Source organism: Puntigrus tetrazona, chromosome 10, assembly GCF_018831695.1.
Source record: "Puntigrus tetrazona isolate hp1 chromosome 10, ASM1883169v1, whole genome shotgun sequence".
In the NCBI taxonomy this organism is placed as follows: Eukaryota; Metazoa; Chordata; class Actinopteri; order Cypriniformes; family Cyprinidae; genus Puntigrus; species Puntigrus tetrazona.
Window position 1 is genome coordinate 11,754,686 of NC_056708.1, and position 12,072 is coordinate 11,766,757.

The following is a 12,072-nucleotide window of genomic DNA, read 5'->3' on the forward strand; positions in this document are numbered from 1 at the left end:
GCTACACCCGTTTCTGTACGTTTGACTCATGGCTTCAGTTCTTCTAAATAATTGATTGATATTATAATTGATTTGATAATAAAGCTGGTAAGATTCTGCTAATATACAAATCCTTTATTTTAAGTAGCCCAGTGACAACCAGGGTGTAAACAACCACATCAGACATTTAATAAGCAAGTTTTTAGTATTTTACTTTGTTATGATCACATAATTCCTGTGTGAAGAATCTCAAACTGAAACTTCTTGGCCTTTAGCCTCTCGTTCACTGCAGTGGGCATACATTGTATCATGTGTCGTCCTTGATGGCATGCCAAGTCCTAGCCAAAAAAATATAGCAGATTACTCATAATAAACCAGCCTTGTGTACGCTGGACCTTGGTGAACTGAATTACTGATTATAATAAAATATAGAATATAATACATCTGATGAACAGACAAAAATTAACAGGTTTATTCATTGCACAGTTACCACTGTATTAATACTCCATTGTGTCAGTTATGTTACTGCCTTTCTGATGGGAACGCTACTTAGGTTGTAAATCGAAACGGGGAAGGGTTTTTTTCTGCCCACATGGCTGAAGTGGTCAGTGGGTAGTATGAAAATTAATCATGTGATGTTTTTTTCTCTCACAAACCTAAAAAAGACCTTCCTGTTCCTTTCAGATTGTTTAGCACTTTTGTGTAATGGTACCAGACAGTTATGACGTTTTTGGTGACGCTGCCAGGGTGCTGTCGTAGAGATGCTAAAAATAATTTTTATTTGGTCATAGAACTCCATTAGCGGGTTATGTTGATGGTAGCCTGAAAAATCGTTATCACAGAGACACAGAATTTGGAGAAAGAAATCTAACTAATTAAACATAAATAAATATAAAAATAATTTCAGTAAATAGAATAGTTTCTTTGTTAATTTTTTTATTACTTAAGTTAAATTTAATACTGCATATGAATGAAGGTTATATATTCATCAACTGTCAGAGGAGAGTTATTACATTGAAACTTATATAAGTTTCAAATATATATATATATATATATATATATATATATATATATATATATATATATATACATACACATATATATATATATATATATATATATATATATATATATATATATATATATATGTTCGTATACAGTGGACTTTTTAAGAAAAACTGCCGTTAGTCAGAATTGAAGTCTGAATTACAAACATGACAACATAATAGGTCAAAAGGTTGAGAGTGTAAATTTGCTAAAAGAGAACCAACTGTCCGAAATGCCCCTGAAACTTCACACATTCATTCTCAAAGGGGGAAAGACCATGACAGTTCATGATGTCATGGAAGCCGCTCTCTTTAAAAGAGTCTAAGCAGAGGAAGTGAGCTTCAGATTCAAGAGCGTGCAGGATGGAGATCAAAACTGTCTTAGTTGTTCACGCTTTGATGTTGATAGTAGGAGGTAAGACAAACTTACTTTATATTTACAACGGATAGGCTAAATCTCTGACTTTTGAAATAGTGTTGTGGTGGGCTAGTTTGTGTGCACATTTACCTGTTACCTTCAGGTTAGTTTTCATGGGTATGTAGTTATGTTTGTGTAGGTTACATCGTAAGAGAAGGTTTCGGATGCATGTCAGTGAATTAAATGCTTTATTGCATGATTGTGAATGATAGATTTTAACATTATTTGATCAAATTTTGTTATTCTTATTTGATTGCTTTAATGATATAACTTTAGTTTATACGCTGTGCTTAAACCGAAGCTGTTGCCTCAAAAAGCTGTTTATACTTAAAAATATATATATTTTTAATATAAATAAATGTATACAGGTTGATTCAGTGCTATATAACAGCTGTTTTGACTTAAAACCAGTTAATTTATACTTAGATCAACTTTTTAGTTACCTTACTTTTCAGTCTTTGCTCACCTTGTTTCAGTAACAGGAAAATGTTTTTGCAAAAATGCACGCAGTATTAACAATAATGTTCAACTTTTCAATAATTGTCAGTAGCAGTGAACATTTTGCACATATTTCAAAATTTGCAATACTTTATTAGGTGAAATTAAATGCAGGTAAATAAAAAAAACTAATCAACTGAATAAAATGAAGGATTAAACCGTAAGAGCTTTATTGTACTATAACTCCCACATACAAATTCACGTAAGGCAATAGGGTCATTTTTACATATGACGAAAAAAATCACTCCTCCATGCAGCCTAATTTAGAACTGCATCTGTTTTATATGTGTACACCTCTGTGAGTAACGTGTTAACACCAGTGTTTCCTGTTCCAGTGTGAAAACGTCGCTTTATGTGTCACAGCGGCAAGTTTTCTCTTGCTGCGAGAGCGAACCACACATGAAAATAAGAGACCACTAACAGCAGTCACTTTTCCTCTCTAATGCAAAGCGTAGCCCCCTCTCAGTTCAGCCGCAGCACCTAAAAGTTATGAGAAGAAACAAATGAGTCAGAGCAGAGCGTAGGGTGTCTGTGGTCTTATCTGCCCTCTACCCAACCTACTGTTCTTCCATTCAACTAGCCTACACTCGACTGTATTTAACATTCATTAATGTTGTAGGTTGTCGAATTATGTGAGAAGCTTTGTTTGTACTGACGATTGTACTGACTTATTCCTTTTCATTACGGACAGGCATAAGAAAATGTCTGGCAACAAAGTATCTTACAGTGGCGGAAGGAGAAACAATGGTACTGAACTGTCCGAGAAAAAACTTCAGTGAGAATGGACACATGGAGTGGAGAAATCCACAAGGCCATCTTTTGTTCTTCAACAGCGAAAAAGGTAAAGCCAAGAATGCTGTATATTGTATGAGAACCACTGAAAAATGTAATTCAAACATATTTACATTTCCCCTTTATTGTATCTGTTTGATAAGCACTATAAATGTATTTTATATTCCCCCACAGCGCTAAGAGATCCAAGAAGCAGCATTTTTACTTTAAACAGCTCTGAATATACGTTACTCCTGTCTAACGTCACCTTAAAAGATGAAGGGCTTTATAGATGTCTACTGTATGACAATAGAGTCATTTCAAAAAGATTCAAAGTGAAAGTACTGGGTATGTATAAATATTTGATCTCTCATCAAACATGCATAACGCATGACCGTTAAAGGTTTGCAGATGAATAATGGAGTATGTAATTAAACCCTTTTTGATCCGATCACAGGAGTGCCGAAAATAGAAATGGCCGAATATAAAGATAAAACAATCATCAAGTGTTTAGCGGAAGCCAATGGCCACCCACCTGAACTCTCATGGCAAATCAGTGGGGTTGAAATCGAAGGTAAGTTACAAGAAGTGTCTGAGTGGGCAGAGAGTTAGGGGAGCACACATATACGTGTGTCCGTTAGGAGCCAGTCAAATTTTTCATCAGATAAATGCTTAGCGAGCGTGAAAAAATCTTTCAAAAATTACTGACAGACATACTGTGCAAACAGTTACACTTACAAACAAATTCCCATGACTTATGACATTTCTTTCACTAAGGAGCAAACACCTCGTGAAAATAGAGGAAGTGTTATGTTCTGAAATAGGTCAGCTAAGGACAAATTCAAACTATAATACTACGAATAGGGTATTTCTCAGACTGTACGAATAATGAATCATTGATAAATAAATATATACACCCTGTTTTGTCCTAACAGCTCAACCCAACACCTTGCGGGAGGAAAGATCCAACAGATCGCTTGCAGTTAGCGTCTTAACAGTCAAAACTCATATCAGGACAGCAACGGTGATGTGCCTTGCAAAACATAGAGCTTTCCCAAAACAACTGATACATTTCGTCACTATTGAAAATCACTGTAAGTATACATAAATGGCAGACAACTACACGTAATCAACTGCAAGAATAGCAGAGACCACTAACTAGAATACCATATTAATATCTGAACCGAGTATCTGAGATTAATATCTCACCAACACCACTTCTATGCCAAGCATGTGACCAAAAACAGTGGAAATTTGCCATAAATGACATTAGCCAGTATCAGAAAAAGGGAACCAAAAGATTTGGGGATTTTCGCTGGCAGGGAAAGTTCATCTACAATTTGGAGTACTTGGTAGTTTCCTATTTAAGCGAGTGTGCGGTTCTTATTAGAGTGGTCAATCACATGATGTCAGGGAAGTCAACTATTTCTTCGAACAAAAACAGATGTGTTCCCCATCTAGAACAGATGCGCTATATATGTATAACATAACAAATACTGATCCAATTTCTTAGAAGTAAACAGTCAAACAGCTCTCTGATGGGGTTTCGGGAGTAATTGAATGTTTGTGTTTTTTTCACTTAGCTGTTACGGCCTCCACGACAAGCTACTCCAGTACTAGAGATGAGCTAAAACCTCACTCAATGATCACAGCCACTTCTGCTCCTGCCAGCAGTACAGGTGAGTGTTGCCCGTCATTTCACGTATTAAGAAAGGTCACTTCTTAATGGCTACACTAAATAAGATGGGTATTTCAAAAAAGGTCTGAGCGTGACAGAATACTTTAAATATAGTTCGCATAAAAAGCAGAACCCCCTTTTGTGGAATTGCTTCGCATAAAAACCACAGAATGGAAACCGATTTCGCTCTTTATACCTCTCTGCCCCCATCTTCTGGCAGCTTTTGAATACAGCACACAGTCATTTAAAAGACATTTCTTTACTTTAGTTCTTTTAAATTTGGCATCTTAACCAATATACCACCTGATTGCAGCACACATGGAACTGTCATCAATTTCAGAAAGTACTGAAGTGCTATCAACAGAAGACGTCACTACCTCAAACAGCATGCAAGGTATAAATATGCAATTGTGCATGACGCACTTAAATGATATTTACATTTCACCTAAATGTTAGCTATTGTTTTTTATGAGACAGTTTCAGCGTTTGTTTTCTGTGACTAATGCATTTGCTTTGTGATCTCTTTTAGTAGAAGAACATTCCACAGCAATAGATATAAGCTTGATGAGTACCGGTAAGTGTTATCAAATGCAATTGTTTATTATGTAACATAATACACTGAACATAATATATCGTTAATATTGCTTGTTTTATGTAGTGAAGTTGATCTTAGATCTATCTTTGCATTTCAGCACACAGCGTAAACCCTTCAGAATCAAATTCAACTGATGAATACCTGACCAAAAATGGCACCGACTCCGAAGGTGCGAAGCTCATGCTACTTTCTAGCTTGTGCTCAAATAAATGTGTATATGAAAATCGTAGCAACCTGTAAAGGATGTGAATTACTGATTACATTATGCCTTTGTGTATTTGCAGGTTTTGGCAAGCAAAGCGATCTAAAAGACAGCTCACCGCTGCTGATCCTGCTGGTCACATGCCTTGTTTTAGGTTTGCTTATTGTAGTCATCTTCTTCGTGATCAGACTGCGAAGGGCACATATAGCCTGGAAAAAAGGTAATATAAGATTATTTACACATTTACGCTTTCAGTTATATTCTAGAGTTTGAATGAGATTTAATTCTGGATTCAAATTTAACAGAGAATGAAGAATCAGACCAGTCTGTGGAAAGCAGCAAATCAAAATCTAGTCATTATGAAGAAAAGCAGGCCCAGGAAAGGAGAAGACAAGGTAACCACTCAAACTCCATAATCTTGTAGATCAAACCTACAGGCTTTATGTATCTTTACAAACAATTCATATTTTGTTTCTCTTGATTTTATGAATAGGTTTTTGGAACTCAAATTTCACAGAATACAAAATAGAAGAAACTCCACAGAATACAGCCAATTCGGTAGCTACAGTAGATGTGGTCACTGAAACACAAGACAAGTCAACAGAAGCTAGTGACAACCTTGACAGAGCTTGTGTCAAGGAGACCGAACTTTAGAGGAAAATTCAGCTGGTTCTGAATCCTCATAAAAGACTGAACTGATTTTGCAGTTCTGTTATGAACAATGGTGCTAACTGAAATATGATAGCTAACATAGCTGCCAATTATGTATATACTGTATGTAGTTTTTACTTTTCATGTGGTTTACATCATTTTTTTTATCCTGAATGTAAATTAATGTTTTGTTATTACATGTGCTTTATTACAATGTGTTTACATTTTGATGACTTTGAAGTGTTCCCTTGATAAAACTGGAATAGACTGCTATGAAATTTCATCAGAATCTTAAAAATGTGTCTTTTTAACCTGAAATGGTTTTCCCTGTTATCAGGGTTAAAATAAATAAATAAATAAATAAACTATATTTTATGTAACGTGTGGATGTTGCGCTTGGTGAATTCTACTAAAGTGTGAAAAACATTTAAATGTTAAAACCAAGCTCTTTTTGGTTACTTCCATGTTGTTTTGGGATAAACAAAAATGCTCCTCAAGCCTAGTTCTAGACTAAATGTAAATCTGAGCTATTTCAACTGAAAGAAACTTGCACTGGCTGATCTTAAAACAGGACAGTGCCTTATGCCTTAAGATGCACAACAGTAATGCTGCTTTTTTCAAAGACATGTGAATGAAAAATACCTAACTGAACTATGGTCTAATTCTGGCTTTGGCTAAGCACTGTCTATGAAACCGGGTCTTTATAAGCAGTTACTATGTGACCTTTTTTTCTTTAGTGACTTTCTTTAAACGTTGTGGCCATTTTCTACTTCCGTGTCTGATGACGATCGGCATTGTGTGCATATCGCCACCTTCGGGGCGTTTATGTAATCATGGTTTATTTCCTGGTTCGTTCTCTTTCTCTTTCCTTTACTTACGAATGTCTTTTTCTTCCTATCTCTTTCCTCCCAAACGCGATAAATCATACACAAATACCCTGCCTTAAAGGTTTCAGCCGGTGCTAAGCGATAAAATCCACGTGCTTCAACACAAAGCCCTCCATGATGCACGATGGAGTATCATAACCATATTCTAAAAGCATTATACTTAAGTATGTGCTTTACGCGTATAATAAAAAACATACACTATCTGCATTACTAATGGCACTGTTTAAGTAGTGAATGATATTCTTCGCTATGTAAGATCCTACACTTTGAAACCAAGGTCATTGAGCTCTTTGGGCTACATTTTTACTTTCGATTCGTATGTGCTTATCATGGCGTAATCATCTGTTTAACGACTTAATCTATTAGGTTCGGTTTATTTTCATCACATATTTCTGTTTTGCTGTATCATCGATGCATTCCCAGTGAATGTGAAAGCTTATTTCATTCATTCACACGTAGGGGACAAACTGTTCCGCATTGACAGCGGTTGCGGCAAACCCGAGGGGGATGGGTCTGAATTTTTTTCACCAGTTATATTCTTGAGTCTTCTCTCGGTGGGCGTGGCTAAATCAAACATTCCGGTTTTACATTGGTTGTTACGAGTTGAAGTTGAGTCATCTGAAATGTCATTGGCTCAGCTACCGGCAATATATAGTGTTCTAGAACATTCGATCGTTCTCTCTTGTAAGCAAGGCGAGGCAGTTTGTCGCCATTCCAGCTCTCCGACCGGCATCTTCACTCATCTCGGTTATTTCCAGCTTGGTAAGTTCTTTGTTCGGTAATATTTGGTTTTAACGTTACTCCCTCATATTAAATCTGCTTCTCTGCTTACATGAGGTGTATCACTGCTTTGTTAAAGGCAAAGAGATTTTTTTTTGTCGGTTTGCTGAACCATGAACAATTCCTCTTATTGATCACTATTGTACTGAATTACGTATATTAAAAAATAAACCCTGCATAAACCGACTGTTTACACTTGTTCGCTTTTTTTCCCCCCCAAGAAAAACTCCCTTTGGGAAATTTTTATTTCTTCGTTACTACAATCGAAGTTAAGAATCCTTGAAATTTTAAATCTTAACCGGCACCTCGTGTAGCCTTAATCTTATCACGCGCCTCACCCAACCTTAAGCGTTGATCAGCTTCTCTTGGTCCCAAAACGGCATAATTCTTTTTCTTTTCTTTTTTTTTAGTGCGTACATGTTTAACAGGTTTATGAAGTAAAAAATTAAGGCCGATTGCGGTCAGTGTAACTTTAAATCATGCATTAAATTCCGTACTTGGCCATGGAATCTTCTAGAAGCGCGAACCACGTGGTCTGACGCATATCCGCATGTGTTCCCGGGTTTGGTGTTCTGTGGTTTCACAATATAGCGTGTTAGCTAATTAATGAAAGCTGCCCTGATCTTTTTTTTTTTTTTCTTCTTCTTTTTTTTTTTTTTTTTAAAAAACTAGTATACAGGGTCTAATTGGGTAACTTTCTTTTTCAGACACAATGTCCAAGGGACCAGCTGTTGGTATTGATCTCGGGACCACCTACTCCTGTGTAGGTGTTTTCCAACATGGGAAAGTAGAAATTATCGCTAATGACCAAGGAAACCGAACCACTCCAAGCTATGTAGCTTTCACAGATACTGAGAGATTGATTGGAGATGCAGCAAAAAACCAGGTCGCCATGAACCCCACTAACACAGTCTTTGGTAAGTGCTTAGACCCCATTCCAAGAGATTCGCTGTGATGTTGTTTCCAAAACATTCGTAGTTTCCACCTGAGGTTGAAAAACCAAAGACGGCCCAATTTCCTTGGATGTCTGAGCGAAATTTTGTCATTATAGAGTTTTTCTTTTCTCATCTGCCTATGTTTTAACTTTCTTTCTTGGTCTCCAACAGATGCCAAGCGCCTGATTGGCCGCAGGTTTGATGATGGCGTTGTTCAGTCTGACATGAAGCACTGGCCTTTTAATGTCATCAATGACAATTCCCGCCCCAAGGTCCAGGTTGAATACAAGGGTGAGACTAAGTCTTTCTACCCTGAAGAGATTTCCTCCATGGTTCTCACCAAGATGAAGGAAATTGCTGAGGCCTACTTGGGAAAGGTGAGAGCTCCGTTTTATGGGGTTGCTCTGTTGCACTCCACTTGAGTTGATGTTTCGCTGTGATGAAGTTGATACCAATACATTCGTAGTTTCCACTAGAGGTTGAAAAACCAAAGATGGCCTATCTTCCTTGGATGTCTGAGCGACTTGCACATGTTGTATTGTTCCCTTTAGCTCCAAGTGATAGTTTGTCTAACTGGCATTTTTTCCTTCTACAGACTGTTTCCAATGCTGTCATCACTGTGCCTGCTTACTTCAACGATTCTCAGAGACAGGCTACCAAGGATGCTGGAACCATCTCTGGCTTGAATGTTCTGCGTATAATCAATGAACCAACTGCTGCTGCTATTGCTTATGGTCTGGACAAAAAGGTTAGAAAAACTTGCATTTGTAGTTGTCGTTTTTCTCTTGCTTTCGCTGTGATGAAGATGATACCAATACATTCGTAGTTTCCACTAGAGGTTGAAAAACCAAAGACGGCCCATCTTCCTTGGATGTCTGAGCGAAACTGAGTGGCCATAAATGCAGATTGCAAAGTTGTTGTTTTTTCCTTAATTTAAATTTTTTAACCTATTTTTCAGGTTGGTGCTGAGAGGAACGTCCTCATCTTTGATCTTGGTGGTGGTACTTTTGACGTGTCTATCCTCACCATTGAGGATGGCATCTTTGAGGTCAAATCTACTGCTGGAGACACTCACTTGGGTGGAGAAGACTTCGACAACCGCATGGTGAACCACTTCATTACAGAGTTCAAGCGCAAACACAAGAAGGACATCAGCGACAACAAGAGAGCCGTTCGCCGCCTCCGCACCGCCTGCGAGAGGGCCAAGCGTACCCTGTCCTCCAGCACTCAGGCCAGTATTGAGATCGACTCCCTCTATGAGGGTATCGATTTCTATACCTCAATCACCAGGGCCCGTTTTGAGGAGCTCAACGCTGACCTCTTCCGTGGCACCTTGGACCCAGTCGAGAAGTCCCTTCGTGACGCCAAGATGGACAAGGCTCAGATCCATGACATTGTCCTGGTTGGTGGCTCCACTCGTATTCCCAAAATCCAAAAGCTTCTCCAAGACTACTTCAACGGCAAGGAGCTCAATAAGAGCATCAACCCCGATGAGGCTGTTGCCTATGGAGCAGGTGGGTGACTGTCTTTGTTTCTGTGGCTTGTCGTTCGCTGTGATGAAGTTGATACCAAAACATTCGTAGTTTCCACTAGAGGTTGAAAAACCAAAGATGGCCCATCTTCCTTGGATGTCTGAGCGACTACTATAATGGCTATCTGGCCATCTCAAGTTTCCAAAGGTTCTTATTTCTCAATCTTCTGTTTCAGCTGTCCAGGCTGCCATCCTCTCTGGTGACAAGTCCGAGAATGTTCAGGACTTGCTGCTGCTAGATGTCACTCCTCTTTCCCTTGGAATTGAGACAGCTGGTGGAGTCATGACTGTCCTAATTAAGCGCAACACCACCATCCCAACCAAACAGACTCAGACGTTCACCACCTATTCTGACAACCAGCCTGGTGTGCTTATTCAGGTGGGTACCAAGTAGTTCTGTTAGGGGATTAGTTTTATATCCCACCCAAGGTCTCCTAGATGTTTAACTACACTGTTATTACGTTCTTAGGTCTATGAGGGTGAGCGTGCTATGACCAAGGATAACAACTTGCTGGGCAAGTTTGAACTTACTGGAATCCCCCCTGCACCCCGTGGCGTTCCCCAGATTGAGGTCACCTTTGACATTGATGCTAACGGCATCATGAATGTTTCTGCTGTTGATAAGAGCACTGGCAAGGAGAACAAAATCACAATCACCAACGATAAGGGTAAGTCTGTCCTCTAAATATTTGATGGCTTTTGTGGCAGCCCCTTCAGAGGTTAACTGGAAGTCTCTTTCAGGTCGCCTCAGCAAGGAGGACATCGAGCGCATGGTGCAAGAGGCAGAGAAGTACAAGGCTGAGGATGATGTCCAACGCGATAAGGTTTCTGCCAAGAATGGTCTGGAGTCCTATGCCTTCAACATGAAGTCCACTGTTGAGGATGAGAAACTAAAGGGCAAGATCAGTGATGAGGACAAGCAGAAGATCCTTGACAAGTGCAATGAAGTCATCAGTTGGCTTGACAAGAACCAGGTAAGCCTGCCATCATAGAAAGGTGTTTTTTTTTTTTTTTTTTTTTTTTTTTTTTTGAGCACTTGATTCAGAGTGACTTAATCCTTATTTCTGCTTTCAGACTGCCGAGAGGGAAGAGTTTGAGCACCAGCAGAAGGAGCTGGAGAAGGTATGCAACCCCATCATCACCAAGCTGTACCAGAGTGCTGGAGGCATGCCAGGTGGAATGCCTGATGGTATGCCCGGTGGTTTCCCAGGAGCTGGCTCTGCACCAGGAGGTGGATCCTCCGGCCCAACCATTGAGGAGGTCGACTAAGCCATTCCAAAGCCACTGCTACCTCCATAGCAATGTTTACTGTTGCCCTCTGTAGTTGGACTTGTCTAAAATTCTTTCTAAAGTTTTGGATGACTTCAACTTACAGAGAGATTGTTGCAATTAAAAAAAAAAGGGGATTAAGGGATCACATTTCCAGATCACAGGGAACAGATTTTTCTACCTAGATTGCACAACCTATTTATCGGCTTGTGAAATGTGAGATTCAGAAGCCTTTTCCAACTGCCTCAATGCTTTAAATGAATAAAATGGTGACTAATTCCCAATGCTGCCTGTCTGGTGTCTTTTATTGTTTTTTTTTTTTTTTTTTTTTATTAACCTTAAAGGCATTAATTTGCCCTGTTTTCTTGTCTAAGTATCAAATGAGTATCGGGCTCTTAGTCTCTAATTTCTCGGTTAGTTTTTGGCATTACAGCCATAATGGAATGGTAAACTTCTAAATCCCTTTTTGAGGAAGGGAAGGTTTCTCTTCAGCCATTTTGTTTTGATGGCTGAGGTTGCATAAAATAGTACAGTTTTAAATGTAAATTTAATCTTTAACTAAAAAGCAAAAAAAATTCAAGATATCTGAGGTGATGCATCTAGAGGTGTTTACAAAAACTTGGTGTATGCTTCATAAACTAGGCAGTTACAAATTTGGTTGTACATCTGTGTTAGAAACTTATGTACCCCTTGTCCTGTCCTTTTTATGCAGGGGAAAAGGTTAATTGCCTTAGATTTTTACACTTGACAGTTACTTAACGCTTTAACGCTCAATGAATGATTTTCGTCTTAAAAACGCATGATACAAATACAATTTATTTTCCGTAACTCT

General features: G+C 38.6%; 2 protein-coding genes across 3 annotated transcripts; both read left to right on the forward strand.

Moving 5' to 3' along the window:
* The first annotated feature begins 1,375 nt into the window (after positions 1-1,375).
* On the forward strand, positions 1,376-6,218 carry LOC122352703 (cytotoxic and regulatory T-cell molecule). 2 transcript variants are annotated; one of them, XM_043250241.1, is made up of 12 exons: positions 1,376-1,440; positions 2,633-2,782; positions 2,908-3,060; positions 3,170-3,286; positions 3,648-3,806; positions 4,296-4,391; positions 4,704-4,784; positions 4,920-4,964; positions 5,083-5,154; positions 5,270-5,407; positions 5,493-5,582; positions 5,681-6,218. In XM_043250241.1, the coding sequence occupies exons 1-12, from the start codon at positions 1,389-1,391 to the stop codon at positions 5,839-5,841; spliced, it is 1,314 nt and encodes a 437-aa protein (XP_043106176.1). In that variant the 5' UTR covers positions 1,376-1,388; the 3' UTR covers positions 5,842-6,218. The 2 variants fall into 2 exon arrangements, with proteins under 2 accessions (XP_043106176.1, XP_043106177.1); XM_043250242.1 differs by having other exon boundaries at positions 4,923-4,964.
* A 1,112-nt stretch (positions 6,219-7,330) lies between these two features.
* Positions 7,331-11,524, forward strand: hspa8 (heat shock protein 8). Its single transcript, XM_043250239.1, has 9 exons — positions 7,331-7,487; positions 8,213-8,422; positions 8,612-8,817; positions 9,036-9,188; positions 9,399-9,954; positions 10,148-10,350; positions 10,441-10,639; positions 10,713-10,945; positions 11,046-11,524. The coding sequence occupies exons 1-9, from the start codon at positions 7,349-7,351 to the stop codon at positions 11,238-11,240; spliced, it is 2,094 nt and encodes a 697-aa protein (XP_043106174.1). The 5' UTR covers positions 7,331-7,348; the 3' UTR covers positions 11,241-11,524.
* The last annotated feature ends 548 nt before the right edge of the window (positions 11,525-12,072 follow it).

Bases quoted from the DNA above. Each gene is read 5' to 3' on its own strand.
- hspa8 (XM_043250239.1), top strand. From the start codon at position 7,349: ATGTCATTGGCTCAGCTACCGGCAATATATAGTGTTCTAGAACATTCG. The intron at 9,189-9,398 runs GTTAGAAAAACT...CCTATTTTTCAG, and splicing joins CTTATGGTCTGGACAAAAAG to GTTGGTGCTGAGAGGAACGT. The intron at 9,955-10,147 runs GTGGGTGACTGT...CTTCTGTTTCAG, and splicing joins GGCTGTTGCCTATGGAGCAG to CTGTCCAGGCTGCCATCCTC.
- LOC122352703 (XM_043250241.1), top strand. From the start codon at position 1,389: ATGGAGATCAAAACTGTCTTAGTTGTTCACGCTTTGATGTTGATAGTA. The intron at 2,783-2,907 runs GTAAAGCCAAGA...ATTCCCCCACAG, and splicing joins GTTCTTCAACAGCGAAAAAG to CGCTAAGAGATCCAAGAAGC. The intron at 5,583-5,680 runs GTAACCACTCAA...TTTTATGAATAG, and splicing joins CCAGGAAAGGAGAAGACAAG to GTTTTTGGAACTCAAATTTC.